This window comes from Numenius arquata, chromosome 7, assembly GCF_964106895.1.
Source record: "Numenius arquata chromosome 7, bNumArq3.hap1.1, whole genome shotgun sequence".
Lineage (NCBI taxonomy): Eukaryota > Metazoa > Chordata > Aves > Charadriiformes > Scolopacidae > Numenius > Numenius arquata.
Genome location: NC_133582.1, coordinates 32,188,668 through 32,207,615, shown reverse-complemented (window position 1 = coordinate 32,207,615; position 18,948 = coordinate 32,188,668). Strand labels below are relative to the sequence as shown.

At 39.4% G+C, this 18,948-nt stretch overlaps 1 protein-coding gene across 1 annotated transcript in view; it reads right to left on the bottom strand.

Moving 5' to 3' along the window:
* Positions 1-18,948, bottom strand: part of WDPCP (WD repeat containing planar cell polarity effector) — a 162,979-nt gene that overhangs the window by 95,656 nt on the left and 48,375 nt on the right. The window contains exons 3-8 of the mRNA XM_074150725.1: positions 16,030-16,114; positions 14,796-14,840; positions 13,300-13,350; positions 10,711-10,781; positions 10,401-10,460; positions 2,122-2,236 (exon numbers count right to left, since the gene is read on the bottom strand). Of these exons, the coding sequence (XP_074006826.1) occupies positions 2,122-2,236; positions 10,401-10,460; positions 10,711-10,781; positions 13,300-13,350; positions 14,796-14,840; positions 16,030-16,090 (403 nt within the window). The 5' untranslated portion in view covers positions 16,091-16,114. The remainder of the gene's footprint in view (positions 1-2,121; positions 2,237-10,400; positions 10,461-10,710; positions 10,782-13,299; positions 13,351-14,795; positions 14,841-16,029; positions 16,115-18,948) is intronic.

Here is an 18,948-nt window from a genome sequence, read left to right as displayed (position 1 = left end):
TTTAAATTAAAGATGAGCTACGGCACACCTCAGTTGCTTCTGAAATTCGTTTTGGCTGAAGGACAGAAAGCAGGAACGAATCAGCAGTCCCTTCATTCTCAGTAGCCGTGGTCGTCTGGGGCAGGACGACCTCAAGTGCCACAAAACAATTTAGAAAATAGGAACTACTATTTTCTTCTAGGAAAGTAATTTTCCTATCATTTCTAACTAAATCTAAAAATTAAATTTTGCCTATAAATAATAAAAACCTCAGGGCCACAAAACAATTTAGAAAATAGGAACTACTATTTTCTTCTAGGAAAGTAATTTTCCTATCATTTCTAACTAAATCTAAAAATTAAATTTTGCCTATAAATAATAAAAATCGGGACTTTATTAGAGGCAAGAGGATTATAAATGTGATCTTAATTCTGTATTTTGTGCACACAATCTGAGCCTTATCCCAAACATTAAGAGGACATGCTACTCTGAGCTAGAATGACAACATTTCGTAAGTAAATTTGACAGATTGTAATCTCATCCAATTCTACATATACACAATTGTTAAATAAGAACCATTCCTTTTACAGAGACTTCTTGTACTGAATATCATATTTCTTTCAGCCAACTTTATAATCACAACCCTAATTCCAACCCAGATTTGGAAATTATGTTGGATTAAAGTGAATTTATTCTAGGACAACATTATGTTGTGGTTCTCACATACAGATAGTTCAGTATAAAAGTTTGTATTTTGAACACTATTTGTGTGGGTAATAAAAGTATCTTCTTTTGTTGTTCATAAAAAAACCCCAACGTGTTGCAGTAACAGATATTGCGGGTTTTGCTCATGCATGCTTTATTATTGCTTTAGTTGTAAGCTTTTTTAGTTAGCAGTATTTTTAAAAAATATTTGTATTTCTATGACATTTTAAGCCAATGTAAGGAAACATATGTATGATTTAAGTATATATTTATTATTTATGATTTTTTTTTAAAGACAGAGTATTCTAAATAAGTTCTACAAACAACTTCAATTTGGGTATAACCTTAGCTTCCATTCTTTCCTGCTTTTTGTCACCTGAAAGTATGAAATCCTCCCTCTGGAAACAGAGGGCAGAAAAATCTGAGGCAGAATTAGAAATCTGGTAACTTAAGTGAAGAGTGAAAAAAAGGAGTCAAGACATTAAATGTGTTTTACACTCTCCATGTAATCAGTTGATTAAAAAAGGTTAGGGTTAATTTTTTTTTGATCCTAAAGATTCTACTAACACAGTTATATTAATGCTATTTTTCAAGATTAAACCACAATATTCTGATAAGAAAGGATGAGATGGACACAGCATTGCAGCTTTCTTAGATAACCAGGCCAATATTCAATAGATGCCTGGGTATGGAAGAAAACGAATCATTAAAGATCAAAGCTAAATCTAGCATATAATTTTATTAAAAGGACATAATTTAGGTCTACTTTTAAGAATTTGGAAGACACTGCACGAGTAACGTGGCTCGCACCGAAATTCCATATTTTGGACCATGCAGGTGCCAAGACACTGCCACCTGGTTGGGTTCTCAGTGGAGCTCTGCAGAGCCACCCTGATAAAGCTACAGTTGTACCACAAAGCTGCTGAAAACTGGTACATTTTCATAAGTTTTATTTTTCATTAAACTAAAACTTCATTTTTAGCAGTCACCAGTTAATAAGAATAGTGAGATTTTGGAAATCTAGAAACTAAATCAGAACACTTCTATGTAATTGATGTTATCCAGCCTTTTCTAATAAGTAAATATTTTAATTATAACTATCCCATGTAATTAATCAGTTGGCTAGTGTTTAGTTCTCTCCCATTTTCCCACTAACGAAATAAACATGACAAGCTCAAATGGCATCTTCTCAGTGATTAAAACGTGCAAGAAACTGGATTTTAGAAACCCATTCAGTACTTGACAAGCCTGAAAACTTTGATGTTAAATATTATTCTTAAAGTGTTCTCAGTCCTGAGGGTTGTAACTATGGCTTTACATGCAATTACTTGTTGTGTTTGCAAGTCCCCAGTGGCAATAATTAGTCTACCTGTTGACATACTGTTTCTCTGCTCTATTGTTAATGCAGGCAATTGATTTGCACGTGGGTGTAATTACCATCACTGATGGTGTCGGAGATGAGCTTCCCCACCAGGGTCCTGTCAATCACCACTTTCTCCAGCTGTGGCCCAGAAAGGCTCAGGGACACCAATATACCCGAGTGAAAGAGGAGCTAAATCCAAACAGTGAGAAAACAAGACATCGAGAATCGTTAATAAAGTGAAATGTTCCAAGGTACGTATTAGCAGCTGTCCATTACGTCGTAATCTAATTTTCAAAATTACAAAGGAGACTTATCGTTGACGTGAAGATGTCTCATAATGACTCTGAAAGCTTTTTCAGTGAAAGGCAGAGGTGTAATAGGACACTGGTACAAGAATTACAGCTGCTGAACCCTTGGAGAAGACGCGCACTGAGTGTCCGAGTGTTGCAGAAAATGTACGGCATTAGTTTGTTAAAAATGGAGATCAAAATTCTGTCCTGAATGAGTAAAGGGATGACATTGATCACCCTGTCATCCACGGACCTGACGACTTCTGTATAAAATAACTGCATAGCCTGCATGAAAAAACACATAAAGTTGGGCTTCATGTAATTTTATATTATTATCACAGATTACAACCAGCACCTTTTTGCTATCCATTTATTTTTGATCATTCGTCTATTGTTTAATTTAAATAACAGTGTCCTACCACAGTGACAGCTGTGGACTCCTCATAAATTCATACACTCCGTGGCATAAGGTTGTAGAAGTCTCTCTTAAAAACAGGAATTTAAACCATTAGACAGAATAGTCAGAGGCTTATTTCAGAGTTAACTGCATATTTCTGCCTAATTAATCTCGATTAAATAATATGTATAATCTTGAAGGCTAGGTCACAGTAGTTATCAGCTCCTGATGCCATATCTTGTATGAGAAAGAGAATGCTCAGCAGGAGGAGTCATGAAAACCATTTCTTTTTTCATAATTTAATCATGAAACAGCAGTTAGAGAAGTTTCAGGCGAGCTCTGGAGGACTCTTTCTGGCAGCCAGGTTCACCTTCCTCTAATCAGTAAAAAAAAAATAAACCTCGTTATCGGTTCAGCAGAGGCTACACCAGCCCTAAACTCGCTGAGCCATCTTTTCTGCCAAAGGAATCCTCGGGGAAAAGCCCGTTGCAGAGATGTACCGAGGGCTCACCAAAGGGCAAAAATCTGGGACCGCAGCTCTTACTTCTACCCAGCAGCAGAATCTTAAAGACATCTCTGTGCTTTTAAAAAACTCCCTGCTAGAGAAATACTTGCTCTTCTAGTAGAACTTGGCATAAAATTCCCTGTTTGTTTTATGCTAGAGCTGTGAGACAAAGATGATTGCGACCCACTTTTTAGTACAACACACTGGTACCTAAACTTCCTTGCAGTGAGACCTACTGGATTGTATAATAAATAAGAAGTACTGGGGACAGGAATGCCGTGATCTAATTGAGCTTGCCTCTTGTGCAGTGCTCTGTTCCCAATAATTTAGGTATGAAAATTCTCAGTTATACATATTTTGCTATATTACTGTAGCTCCGTGCTCTCTGTAGCAGAGAACAGGACAACCATATTTAAATAAATTACCTTCTTGCCCTGACTAATATCTTTAAGCAACATTTTTTCCAATCTATCTTCCTGTCAATTCCCAGTAGTCTGAAAACTAATTCTAGTGACGTCTGAAATAGCAACAAAAAAATACCTGTGATGTGAAATGAATTTGTTAAGAACAAATGATCGTTTCCTATCCAGCCAAAGCCTAATCATGCATTCATTTGATAAATATATGTAGTCAATGTTTCAATATTCCCTGTCATTGACAGATGTCCTTTAAGGTTTTGTCCTAGTAAAAATGTTAGACACAGTTACACTCCTGCACCTTTTGTTACAATCTTTCAAAACTTCCATTTATCCTTATATTGAAGTCAGATTAGATAAAATCACAATTTATTTCCAACTTGATCATGTTAAGCCCAGCAAGGTTTGGCTGTGGTTAGCTATAATTGTCTGAAGAACCTAGTTGAAAAAGTGCGGGTTGAAGCCCAGAAGTTGACAAACTCCGTTGCAAGCAATGATCAAGCAAAATTACATAATTACTCTGGAAAGATCAGTTCGAAATTATTGAGTGGCTGCCAGAGAAGAGTAAAACACCCCAAATCCTTCAGTGTTATATGCCAACAAGAGAGCTGGTGCGGTGCAGTCACATAAATAGATTCTCCAACTTGTGTTTTCCACAAGCCCTTTGTCTGGGAGCTTCACTCTTCTCTCAGAAAACGCTACTGTAATGGTAGGTCACTCCCAGGTGTCCTTTCCGTGCAGGGAGTGAGAAGAGCATCCTGAGTAAACCTGGGAGAACAGCCTAGAGTGAGCCAGAAGCCCGTTTGTAGCCTCTGCCTTTCCCTGCCAGAGCAGGGATGTACACCACCCATCCAGGGAAAGAGGAGAGGCAAAACAACGGGAAAAAAAGTAGACCATCTATATAGATGGTCCGTGTTACTGAAGGAAACCACACGCTTGTCACTGCAGACATCAATGATGTCCATCCAATTTGCTGTACAGAGATATGCTGGCAAACTCTTGGCTTGAGAGCAACAAATAAAGTTGGGAATCTTTCACTCTTAAATGTTTCAGGGTGTAGGGAAGTTGTGGCTGCCCCATCCCTGGAGGGGTTCAAGGCCAGGTTGGAGGGGGCTTGGAGCAACCTGGTCTGGTGGGAGGTGTCCCTGCCCATGGCAGGGGGGTTGGAACTAGATCTTCAGGGTCCCTTCCAACCTAAACCACTCTGTGACTCTTTCAGTCTCTGTTCATCTCCTGGTAATGACATAAATCACAGCTGTTACAGAGCTAGACCCGACATCTATGAAAACCGTTCCGGTGTATAATGACAAGGCATTTATATCAACGTAAAGTGTTGTGCTAATGGGTGTGCTTTGCTTTACAGCTACGAAACTCGTCATGAAACCAATGCTATGTATTTTCAACATTGCATAGATCTCTCTCTATGCCAACAGTATGCCAGAATGACAGAAAGTAGGTAAAAAATAACATCATTTCCATGTCTTATATTAGGGAAAAAAGCTCACAATAATGAAACATATGACACATTTTTCAGTCTGAAGTACTGTGATGTGAAAAATAGAGACAGAAGAGTCATCTCTACAGCTTCAACAGTCTCAAGGTGTTCCTAAACAAAATCTGAAAGCGTGACTTCATACCTATTTGAAGAGTGGGCACAGCCTTTGTGCTTGAGCATAGTCTGAGTAACACGTTTGGGCATCTGGTCACTCTACATGTTGGGAAGGAAGGGCCGCTTAATTTCTGTGTTAACGAGGAGTTGAAAGTGAACACTCTGATAGAAGGAATTGTGTACAAAAATGGTTCTCCAATGAGCAAGAAAGACATAAGAAGGAACAGGATACTTAGGGGAAGACTTAGCCTTTCCCTTCCCCAACAGGACAGCTCTCCAATATGTATTTGAGTTCCTTTTTCTTAAGCAAAGGACTTAATTACAGGCTCACGACTTACGGACTTTCGTAGAACTTAAGCATGTACTTCAGTGAATTCCTTTATCCTCGGAAGTCTTAGCCCTTGACTTCTCGTTCATGCAGCTCAGCTGCTTATCAGCCCTTCTACCTAAAAAGATACCTGCAGAGTAAAGGCAGGATTTGCTTCTATCTGATTAAAATTGGAAGAGAAGGAAAATATGCCTGTAAAAAATATTGCTGGAAACTGTTTTCCCTTATGGAGCCCAACCAACAAAGGAATATGCAAAAGGAGAAGAGAATTGCAAAGCATTTCTTGTTCAAGCAGGTTCCCAGGGTTTTTCCCCACCTCTTCATTCCAGATTGCTTTCTTAGCCACCCTACTGTAATTACTCTGTTGCATGCCTTATTACTGATGGAGTTATTGTTGTTACATGTTACTGTTTCACAATAATCAATGCATTTGTACTTCTAGCTCCAAATCTCTAAAACCACACAACGCATTAATAGCGGCGATCAAAAGCAACCAAAAGAATTTAAGATGAGGGCAGTGTTCCTCTTAGCAACTGGTGATGGCTATGAGGTTCTCACGTATGTCTCGATTTTGGTATCAGATGTGCTACTCTCTGTCACCACGTATCTTGCTAAATCAGTTTGCTTATAGGCATTGTAGCTGATATAACAAGCCATGTCAGCAAATGCTGCTGTGTATCTCTACTCAGAATCCAGCCCTGAGTATGTCAACGATGGTAACATAAAAACCACTCATATATGTCTGTAAATTGCAACACAAGTCAAGTTAAATCAAATCAAAGTAATTTAGGAAAGAATATATACATCTTTTTCATTAGCAGGTAACAGATATGATTCACAGCTAGCGCTTGGCTTTTATGCAATAAAATAATTCAGTCTTGGCATGTGTTTAATTACATCACAATGCAAATGTAAAACTAAAAATGTTGGAAATCAAATGTTTTGGCTAGATGTCAATTTTTACTACCTTATATTGTAAAACCAAACCTGAACCGATGGCATCATTTCATAGGATTGACTTCATGATTTTGTGGCAAAACTTAAAAGCATTCCAAAGAATTGGAGAAGGAGACCAAGAGGAAGGGAAGCAGCCAGAGTTGAGTTGAGTAAACTCAACAATATTGATAAAATTAATTCCTTAGATTATTACTCCTCAGCAGGGAAAGTCAAGGAGTAAATTGTTTATTTAATTATAAACAATACAGTGGCATCTTATTGTAAAGACTTCTTCCCCCCCCGCCCCGTCATCCTTCTTTTATGGTCTATTTATTTGCTTTTGACATCACCTAACTGAAGATCACAGGTTTATTTCAGCAGCTCATCACGGAACGTCAAAGTTGGGGTTCAGAAGTACCACGTGGAAATGATGAGCCTTCAGATCCTATTGGAACAAGGCAGGTACGGAGATAAAGAAAATACCTCAGTCCTTTAGGGCTCAACTATGCTCTTTTAAATGGGAGAGCAAACTCCTTGACAAAAATCCCTGTACAGTCTAGGTTATGTTCACATGAACTGGCACATCATCTATTTCAGAAGCTCTAAGTGGTACTAGAATGTATAGTTAGGGCTGCAAAAATAAAGGTCAGTGGATTTTTTTTTTTTTTGGACAATGCACAAGGAAGTAAATATGCAACTTCTAATGCACTGATTTTATATTAAAAAAAAAAAAAGTAATAGGAGAAATTCTGATGCAAAAATTGAAGCATTAAGAAAGGTAGAAAGCTGGGCCAGTATCACAGGAGTTCTAGGCAAACTCATGTAGAAGAGGCAATTTTGAGAAATCCACTCATACAATGGACGAGATAATGGGCATGCAAACTAACCAGATTTCTCACTGAGGCATATGCATGAAGTCTAATTGGTCATTTGCACACTGACTGTTAACACAGCAGCACCCTCATTTTTAGCAGGTGCGTGTTTAAATTTATGGGCCCCAAGTTTTACCTGTGGGCTAGTAAAATGCTGGAAGTGCTGGAGGAAGCAGTGAGGAATTAAGAATAGTGATGTTTAGGTTCCAGAAGGCACGCTAGCAGCAGTCCTGTGCTTGTTTTTCACAAAATCTGGGGGAAATCCTACTACTCTTCTAAATTATAGCCTTGTTATTATTGTATCACTTTTCAGGTTTTTATTTGTCCCGTTTGCTCTGTCTTGCTGAAGGTAGAACAGCCATTGCGTTTGGGGATAGTACATTGTTATCACAACACAAAGGGAACTCTTCCTGGTTCAGCTGAAGATATGGCAGATTCAAATACACAGACCGTTTGCAAAATGCATCGAAAAATGTGATGGCTGTTGAGTTAAATATTTTAATTGCTATAGAAGCATTTATTTAACGTTGTATTGCTACTAATGAAAAAAAAAAAAAGGTGAAAAAAAAAGGTAAAAAAAAAAAAAAGATGCTCTAATTAAACCGTATACTCAGATTTAGCCCAAATCACTGAAAATTCTGCCAGTCAGGGTAATTCCCTCCACGCTCTCCATGCTCTGTGTGTGACATGTGGCTTCCTATTACACTTGGGAGTCGATGCAAACACGGACTCTTCTTTTTCTACTTGCAGCTGCTCTAGTGTCCACCCAAAATAGCACGTGAATACGGCAGTGCTATGACACAGATCACACCGTTATGTTGATTGATAAGCACTTTCTGCTGAAACAGTTAATTAGTCTCCTACTTCGAACTAAAAAATAAATGTACATCTTTTCCAGAAGCTTCAGAACACTTGTATCAGAATGGGAGAGTCCAGATATTCCTGGAAAATGCTCAGAGACAGGTGAGCAGCAGAAAAACAAACTGTTTGACATAAAAATTGTCAGAAGACAGCTTTTGTGTTCAAGACTCTCCCAAATCATTCATTTTTCTCTATTTTATTTTCATTTGTTGGAGAGCTTATGTTTTCAGGAAGACAGTGGAATAGCACAATTGTTTTGGCAGAACATTCTAAACCTTGCTGGAGACTTCAATTATCAGCCACTATTATATGAAAAAAAAACCCAACATTTTGTTTTGGGATTGAGAAACCAAAAGCAGAATTTAAGGACAGAGAAAGGACGATGATTTTTAACTATAACTTTAACTCTGGCTATGTTATAAGCTATACTATCGCTTATACTCTGGCTATACAAGCCACCTAAAAAAATGCTGATTTTATCAAGCTACTCTTTTACATGATTCAATCCAATTTAGAGCCAGACCTAATATACTGAGATAAAAACATCCATCTCCTTTCCCCATCTTGTACAAGAAATACATAAAATTGCATTTGTCTCATTTTTTATGTAAACCTGAAACTGCTTAAAGGATGCTAAGTCAAAAAAAAAACAACAAAAGTTTTATACAGAATTGATAGTCAGCCAAAGTGTTATATTATAAAGGCAAGATGATCAAATTTTGGCAAGAAGTTCACTGTTGCAGAGGACGTATTGGTAAGGAATGCAGGTGGATGCGGGCGGATGCAGATAGATGGGAGGGGAGGGAAAACGATAGAGGGAGAATGGATGGGGAAAGCTAATGAAGCAGATGAATGCACTCATGACTAATTGACTCACTATTACTTAACCAAATTCCTTTCCTAGTCAGAACAATAATAACAGAAAAAAAGTCCTCTAAATTAGCATACAATTAATATTTAAATCGGTTCTAGGGGATTAACATTCACAGATATACACTATGTAATCTGTACACGAATGGTATACATTTACTAGTGATAAGATCTGATAGGCAAATGTAGCTCAGACAATAATACCTTTATTATTGATACAAAATTATTGATACAAAAAGACTATCTACCGTTTGGCATGTCAGGTATTTTAAAATTTTGCTATTCTTAAAGACATTCCTGGAATTTCAGCTGTGTAATGTTCGAATATTTAATAGTCATCCTGCTGACACAGATTTGGAACTACCTCAATTAGAAGAAAAAAAAATTACGAATGTGAAAAAGTGTAGAAGTTAGAACACAAAATTTCATTTTAGAAACAGTAATATTTACAAGCAATCCCCATGCTAAAGCAGCTTCAAACACAACACACGTCCCTCGTGAACAATGAGGACTGCAGAAACTTTACATCAGGTATGTTTTTCAACACAAGCTCACTGAATTTCACTGAATTTTTTTTAGAGTTGGAAGGGACCATATAGATCATCTAGTCCAACTCCCCTGCTGAAGCAGGATTGCTCATGAGTAAGGAGCTGGAGCCAGCGTCACGTTCAGATCTCCCACCAGCCCCACTGGTCTGTGTTAAGGAGGGTCTGAAAAGCTGTTGCTTGTATGCAATATGTGGAACTTATATAGACCAAGAACATAGCTACATGTGTGCCACCTGTCACAATATCTTTCGTTCCATAACTTGATTAATGATCTGGCTGCTTTGGAGTTATAGCTTCCCTCCCGTATTACACAAGCAAAAGTAAAAAGATTTGCGACAGACATGTACGTAATTAAGATCTAAAAATGCAATATAACATAGATTCCAGACCTGTCTATTTATTTTAACTGCTCCCTTAGCCTGCTATTTTGAGGTACAGGATGCTTTCAGTTTTCCCAAATAATAACAATCTCACAGAATCGGGGCCCTTTAATGTAATTTTTCTTGTTGATAAAAACCCAGATTTTTGTTTCGTAGCATCTGTTTTGGGTTAGAACTGTAAATAAACACAATCTAGGTAATAAGAGCCCATACATTAAAAACCAAACCAAACCAAAAGGATGATTTTCTGTGCTAACATTATAACTCTATTGCACCAAACAGCGGATGGCTGTTGGGCTCCACTGATTGAACATCGCAAGAGCTTTGTCAAAACATTTTACCTGGCAGATGTGTTTGTTCTTCCATTCGCTCAGGGCACATGGGCTGGTTTGCAGTAAGTCCTACAGGACAACGGAAAACAGAGAGCGGAGCTGGAGTACACATTGTCACTATCGGTTAACATCCTTCTGATTTTCAGGTTTACAGACGAAGCCACGCCACACAAAGATGCGGCTGTTTCAGAGCAGCCCGCCAGACAAAAGCACATTTATCATCACTGTGAGAGTTGGATCTTTATGAAAATTAAAGCTGTTGAAAGAGGTTTGAAAACCGGATTATACGTTGCTGTACGTGAAACTTTCTGAAGCATACCTCTACCTCCCTGAGCGCGTCTCGCAGTTTGTCTGCTCGCCTGTTTTTCAGTATCCAAGGATAATCTCGAGCTGGCAAATAAAAGTGAAGAAAAAACACCAAAGGATAGAGAAATGTGTATTTATAGGCAACAGTATATATATGTGTGTGTGTGTGTGTATGCATGTGTGTTTGTGTACAAACACACATGCATATATAATTTAAAAAAAGTTCTTCAAGTTGAGCTTCCTTGTCTATGGAAAGACAAAACCAAGATTTCTAGGAGTTACGTTAAACGTAAAAATTACCTATATTGGAAGGAAATGGCTCTGGTTTCTATTGGGTTGTACTGTCAAGTGATATCCTTTTGAAAGGCTCTGTTGTAGGAACATTTACCATGAAATATCCACGCTGCCCATGACCTCACCATGGCAATTGTGCGCAAAGCTCTCAGGATGTAAGATTTTACCCAACTGCAAAGGGCTTGCGATGAGGACGCATCTCACATTCAGTACGTTAACTCAGATTCAAGTTATCAAACCCTAAACAGATACTATTCTTTTGAACTAGCATTTCATTGCCTAGTTTCAAAAAGCAGGCACTAACATGTCTGCAAAATATATATGCATGAATTTACGCATATATAGAGGTACTAACAACAGGTAATTGTGAACGCAATAACTTACATTATGGAGTATAGTTATTTATAGCATTTGTTCTTGAAAATTTGTTCTTAAGAATCTGCCAAGTCAAGCAAACAAGAAACTGCATGACTAGTACAGTCCTTTAACAAATTTATTAATGTTCAGCAAACTATTGTGAAAATTCTGGCCTAATACATTAATCCTGAAACCAGGAGGCAAAGCTTCCTCTGGAGTCGCCAGGAACTGGCTTGTTTCATGGCTGAGAATCAGGCTCTAATAACTTGTGAAATTTCACCATTTAAAAGCGAGCAGTTCTCTGTTCATAAGTACACAATAAAACCCACGAGAGACTAGAATACATTGTCTTTTTAAAATCTAGGCTATTTAAAGGAAACCTGATGAAAAGTTTTGAGCTCCAAGCTGTCAGTTTGTATGCCAACTTCCAGACGGAATGACTTAACAGTTGTGTTTAAATCTCCCTGCAAAGAGGAGCTTACAATGGAAGTGCTATAGAGTGAAAAAATGAAGGATTTCATATATCAACAAAAGAGCACACCAACATACAACTTCTCTTTGTATTTTATTGGACTGAAGCCAGTGTTGGTGGAACTGTTATGATAATATTAATTAGGCATGTAAGATCACATTTTCAATGGGTGCCTTCATAAATACTGGAATACTTATCCACGTATGCAAAATGGGAAATTGCCTGTACAGATACCAAACTGTATAAACAAATCAGCAGCTGGGAGTAAAGTCACCCTGTGCTCCTCTCGGAGAAATGTGCTCCGCTGTGCTTTCCTGCCGAAGCCACCCCTGTATTTACAGGAACACGCTACAGTCGCTCGTGTTCCTATCGCAGCTCAGGTGTACGAAAGGGAACAGCTGGGGCTTCTGTGCTGCGGGGTTTATCTGGCCCTGCTTCTCGTTTCGTACAGGCGATGGTAACAGCCTGCAAAATAACGCCACGCGGAGCACAAGGGATGTGGATCCATTATGGTCCTCCCCACTTCTACCCCTTTCTCGCCTCCCCACCTTTCCGGAGTTGACATGCACCCTCCGCAGCGGCTGTAGATCTACCCCATGGCTGCCTGCACCTTTACACCCATCCCCAGCGGAGCCACAACCTGCTCCAAAGTTTGCAAATAACTTATCCTTCCGGAACACGTGTTTGGTGGCCTTTCAAACGCATGCACAATTCCATGTGAATTTTCATTACGGTAAGATAAAACATTAAGGCAATTCTTATGGCATACATACCACTTTGTGAAGTCGTCTAAAAATCAATTAGATTTTTCAGAGTCGTCATGTAATAATGTTTGAACATCAATGGGTGCTCTGAACATAACAACAACAATAACTATGCAGAAGTTGTAAAACTTGAGCTGAAGAAAAGTTGTACTAATATAAAAACCTTTTACTGTCACAGAACTGGTGTATGATAGCATAAACTGATACTGCTTTTAAACAGATAATACGGGAACAGTGCAAATGTTTGAAAGCTAAAAGCATTCTACGATGGCAGCTTATTATTAACCTGGAATTTGATTTTGGCGGAAAGTATTTTAGTTATAACTTTCAGTTTGGAGGCAGTTGGTATTTCAATTCAAGAGCTGATTGGGAAAATGTTTATTGCTCATCCACTAGAGTAAATTTCATAAGGAAAAATCTGGATTGGGATTGTTTTGGGGATTCCTCTTGACAATGAATTTGAGAAGCAATACACACTACCATGCTTAGTGACACAGGGAAAAAAAAACAGATTGCAAATATACCAGGAAGGAATAATTACCACTTCCCAATTGTTTTGTGCTGCATAGTTCTGTGACTATCTGCCTTAGATGGCACGTGCAAAAAGTTACATTAGAAGCAGCCTGATGTTATTTTAATGCTTTTCCAGGGGCATCACCAATACAAATTAATAATTTGGTCTTACTGTAACAAGAAACTCAGAAAATGTCCTTACATTCTGCTAGCTTTTGCTTCTCTTCTAAGTAACCATGCTTCATCTGTGATGCTAAAGGAAAGAAAGGATGAAAAGATGAATGATAATCCTCACTACTGCTGTCAGCAAATATTAGTAACAGGGAGTAGAGTCATACGGTTTGATAAAACACAGAAATTCACAAAAAAATTAAGACAGCCTCAATGTTTTCACCTCGTAAGGCAGATATCTTAAATTTGCAGTGAAAGAAAGGCTCATGCAGCCCAACAGGTGGGCCGGCATTACTAAGCCTGCAATCTCATCAGATAGTGAAGGCAGCTGCAAGTGAAGCCAGCAGAGAAGCCGAGTGGGTCCGTCAGCAGAGCTGTGGCGACAGCACATTACCCACAAAATGCAGCCCCAGGGATGCCCGCACAAGCTCCAACTGAACCGCAGAGAGGAAGCAACTGTAGCCCAGCCGACCTTTTGGCCCCTCGTGAAACTTCGAGGATTAAGAATATTAATCAGATAAAGAAAATGGATCGTTCACTCTGAAATGGCCATTTCTGAGACCAGGTAGGAACGCAGGAGGCCGGGGCTGGCGGTCCTGTGCGTTCGCGATGCCCTCTGCTGGGATGCCACCAAACACCCAGCCACCACCGGGCCGGCTGCCCCGGGCTGCATCCCTGCTCCTGCATCCCTGCTCCTGCATCCATGCCCTGGGCTGCATCCCTGCCCCTGCATCCCTGCCCTGGACTGCATCCCTTCCCCTGTACCCCAGCCCTGCATCCCTGCCCCTGCATCCCTGCCCTGGGCTGCATCCCTTCCCCTGTACCCCAGCCCTGAAACCCTGCTGCTGCATCCCTGCTGCTGCATCCCTTCTCCTGCATCTCTGCCCTGGGCTGCATCCCTGCCCCTGCATCCCTGCCCCTGCATCCCTGCCGCTGCATCCCTGCCCCTGCATCCCTGCCCTTGCATCCCTGCCCCGGACTGCATCCCTGCCCCTGCATCCCTGCCCCGGACTGCATCCCTGCTGCTGCATCCCTGCCCTGGGCTGCATCCCTGCCCCTGCATCCCTGCCCCTGCATCCCTGCCCTGGGCTGCATCCCTGCCCCTGCATCCCTGCCCCTGCATCCCTGCCCCTGCATCCCTGCCCCAGGCTGCATCCCTGCCCCTGCATCCCTGCCCCTGCATCCCTGCCCTGGGCTGCATCCCTTCCCCTGTACCCCAGCCCTGCATCCCTGCCCCCGCATCCCTGCCCGGGGCTGCATCCCTTCCCCTGTACCCCATCCCTGAAACCCTGCTGCTGCATCCCTGCTCCTGTATCCCTTCCCCAAGCTGCATCGCTGCCCCAGGCTGCATTCCTGCTCTTTCATTCCTGCCCCTGCATCCCTTCCCCGGGCTGCATCCCTGTCCCTGCATTCCTTCATGTATTAACAAGAAATTCAATGTTGCATTTTTCAGAGCAAGCAGTTAGTGTCAAAGATTGAATATTTGGAAGTTTTGTTTATCTTTAGTTACGGTTATTTATATTTTACCTGGTTCTCTTTTGTCATAGTACTGGTGGATCCCAATATCTTCATCTATACAATTGAATGTAAATATGTTAAATTATGGATGTGGCACTAGAAACAAAACACAACATAGCAAGCAGAGCTCAACATCTTAATTTTTGCCAGCCGGAGCAGCACGTTAGGTGTTAAAACACAAGCAACAGTGCAAAAACTACAGCATATAATCTGAGCACTGGTAGGACTTTCAAGAACCAGCAAGTCAGAGCTGAAGGAGAATGTTACATTTATTTGGAGCTGTCATTTCCTTCGCATACACTTTGATTCTCTTGAGCTGCCAACATGCAAAAATACTTTTACCACCTTCCTAATTAGCATCTTTTGTGTTCTTTCACAAGGAAAGGTAAGGATCGTGGTGAAAAGTATACCTTAGAATAGCTTAAAATATTTTCTGATGCCTGACACAGCTGACCTAAAGACAAAAGGATTTTTTTTTTTGAGATTCATGAACTCATAAAGCTGCCCTTTCAAAGGATCCACTATTCTTAATCTATAGGTATTATTTTCTACCTGGTTCCCATAATAAAGAAATTTCATTCACATTCATTCATATTCAGATGAATTGTCAATAACATTCAAAATTATATTTCAACAGAACTACTGTAGACTACAATTGGCATGAAGTGTCATAAACAATATTTTGATATGGTTCATTTATAAACCAGTGGGGTTTTTTTTAATATTATATTTTAGCAACAGCAAGGCAAGATGAATGAAGGTAATTTCTACATGGCTAGTAATTAGTCACGTGTCTCCAGAAACAATCAATTAGTAAGATAAATATATCCTTGGAAGTACAAAATTTCAAGTAATCATGCAAAATAGCCAGAACATGTGGTAATTTTTTATTTTCATGCTATGTACAAATCACAATGCCTCTGCAAATCACCTGACTACAGATCTTCATTCACCCAAACTAGTCATTACACTGAAGTTTACAGTCAAGTAGGGCATAGCTTCCTGAAAAGGAAAATGCATCCAATTAAATACAATCTTAACAGTTATTTTTGCTTGAAAAGATGCTCCAGTTCTATGACGAGATAAGCAAAGAGGCCGACCAAGTTCAAACATCGTATTCCTGCCTAATTTTCTTTCTCCTAAGTACAAGAACCCACTTCATTTGGGTATTCAGAATTTTATATTGGTTTAATATTCATCAACAAGCTCTGCTGTTTCATTGTAGTAACGGGTAACAGCTCACCTTTGATATGTAAGTTAGTCCTCAAAGACCACAGAAACATCTCGGTCAGGCAGAAAGACATCTGGCGGTGGATGGAGCTTTAGCACTAGTGAAAGAAGGAAAGAAAAGGCATGAGCAAATTAATTACCCTCTGAGACCAGTGAAACTGCAAGTATTTTGGAAACTAAGTGCTAGAAGAACCTAGCACCCAGGATATTTTGTTATATTTAAGTTGTAGTTTGTGACCGTGATAAAATGAATAATGCATGGGAAAGAATAGGGTAAGAAATGCATCATATACAGTGACAAATCAACATTTGTTTAAATTCACAGCTGCTCTCACTAAAGTAAATAACTTTGTGCTTGATGCCTCTCATACTCAGGTTACAATCTGTTTTTACTGTATGGTTATTACCTTGACACGTGCAAAAGTGAAGCCAATACTTAAAGATCTGGCTTGGGGAGAATTTGACTTTTAGGCCAAATTTTTTAAACGCTGTATATTGTAAAGTGTCTATATAGTCGAGAAATAGTTTTGAACAGATGATACTTGCAGACATTTCTTATAGTGCTAAACATAAAAAAGGATGTCTTTCTAAATAAAAAAGATCACTTACATTAAATCAACTAAAAGCGACAAAACAACAGATGCGAAGCTTTAAAATATATGAGTTGAAATATTAGGTACATTGACTACAGCTATAAAATGTCTGCCGTGTTTTTTTGAACAATCCATCTGAATATTCGGATGTTTTGTTTTTCGAAGGAACACTGGGAACCTTCTGAGACTTCCCCGCGTCATTTCCTGCGGCGCTGTAATTGTAAGCGGCCCATCAGACCAATTACTTTCACTTCTTTCGCTAAACCCAAGAATCCCCTGAAAGCTGGGCTGGGAAGGGGAGTTCACGCAAACACAGCACTCTTACGAACCACCATTGGGGATGCTACTGTACTTCAACTTCTTTTTTTTTTTTTCTTTTTTGAAGTGGACTCTTCATTTCCTTTCCATTAGTGCCACCTGGATAATGAATCAATTACGAGACGATTGCAGAATTCCTATCGCACAGAGTATCAGGCATTTACCTCAAGAGCGCTCTGACGAAAAAAATATGTGCAAGAATCTCAGGTAGCGTGAAGGAAGCTATCACAGCCCCAGCAGAGCTATGAGACCTGGAGGTATTCTCACTCAAGCTAATACGTATGTTTTGATGCACTGCCTAATCCACTGAAATAGCACCAAGTGGAAATGGCATTTTCTTTACACTGATCCTCAAATGTACAAAAAGTCCTACTGACTTACTAAATCCCACGGTTCTATCAGAAAAAAAACAAACAAACAAAGGGGGGGGGGCAAAAAATAAAAGCTCACAACACACGTCTAGTAAATGGAATATACTTTCATCTTAGGCGAGAATGAGATTTAGAAAAAAAATTGCAAGATTAGTAGCGTAGTGGTTTGTTCAACATGGGAACCATTTTTGGTATAAATATGGATGAGGGCAGGCCCTCATTTTCCATGGGGACTACAGTAAAAGGAGATTGTATGATATAATTTTCTTATTTGTTTTCTTTTTTTTCCTTTCTTACTTTAGCAAGTCAAACAAAATTTGCATTCCCCAAGGATCCTGGATCAGAATCTCTCACTAATAGGAAGTCATCAAATTGAGTGAACTTCTCAAAATCCTATCATGGTTTGACTCAAAAAAAACAACCCACAAACCTTTGATTGGCAGATGGTTGCTTCAGCTGGAGAGAAGGCACAACTGCCCAGAAGACAAGGCAAGGCTAGGCGACTTTGGCGTAACAAATAATATGACATAAATTCCCCAAATTACTCCAAAGCCCTTGTACGAAGACTCCATGGGCCCATTTAGTTGTCCTCTTGTTGAATACAAAGCCATCCCATAATGTTGTAACGCTGCCGTGTGCTTTCCAAACAAGGAAGCTTTCAAATGAGCACCCAATACTCAGTATCCAAGACATTTACTTTTAAAAAATTTGCCCTCAAAAGATGAGGAAAAAAAAAAGAAACTTTGTAAGAAAATGTTAAAAACCCCAGGACTTCTAAAGAACTGCATTTCAGTTTTGCACTGAAAAATCCAGATGATGCAAAATGCTCCATGTACTTAAAAAGGTAAAAGAGATTTTGTCAATTATTCTCATCTCAAGTTTAGCTTTTTGCTTCTCCCTTTCTTTGGACTCTTGGGCACCCACAAACCAGCTAATTATTTGAATGCTGGTTGCTCTTGTGCCAGTGAAAACGGCCATCTGCCTGCAAAATGCTGATCCAGTCTAACAATGTTCTAATCTGAAATACCTTCAGTTTAGTTACAGTTAATAGGAAAAAAAAAAAAGAAAAGAAAAGAAAATTTGCTTCTGTAACAAAATATGGCATTGTAAAGTCTGAATATTTTGTTCAGAGGAATTATTCTCTCTTGGAGTTCCTTTTGAAGGAATTCACAGCAACTTTCAGAGTTATGCGACCGCATCTCGCCATTATATTCAGGCAAAATGGGGATGAAGATGATGATGACAAAAGGATCTCTCTGACTTCAAAAAACACTTCTTAGAATTTACAATGTTCCTTTAGCTACATGAGCTGGGTCCTGCTATTGCAAAGAGGTAGGTATGAAAAAAATATAAAATTTCCTCCCGTTGAGCTTTAAAGACTTCACACTCACCCACCCCTTCTCCTCACCCCTTTAAAATTGAGTAGGGTTTGGGCAAAATGGGATAAAATAACTTTATTGTTAAGGTAAAACTGGAATTCAATTTAATAGCTGGTTCTTTTTCTGGCTCATGCACCACTGACTGTCTGCTTTCACAATATCCCCACAAACAATATTTTGGTGGTTGCAAAAGCTTCCTGACAAATGGAGATGTTCTGCAATGGGCAGCCTGCTTCAGTACCTCTGCTGGGAGTGCTTTGTTTAAAAAAAA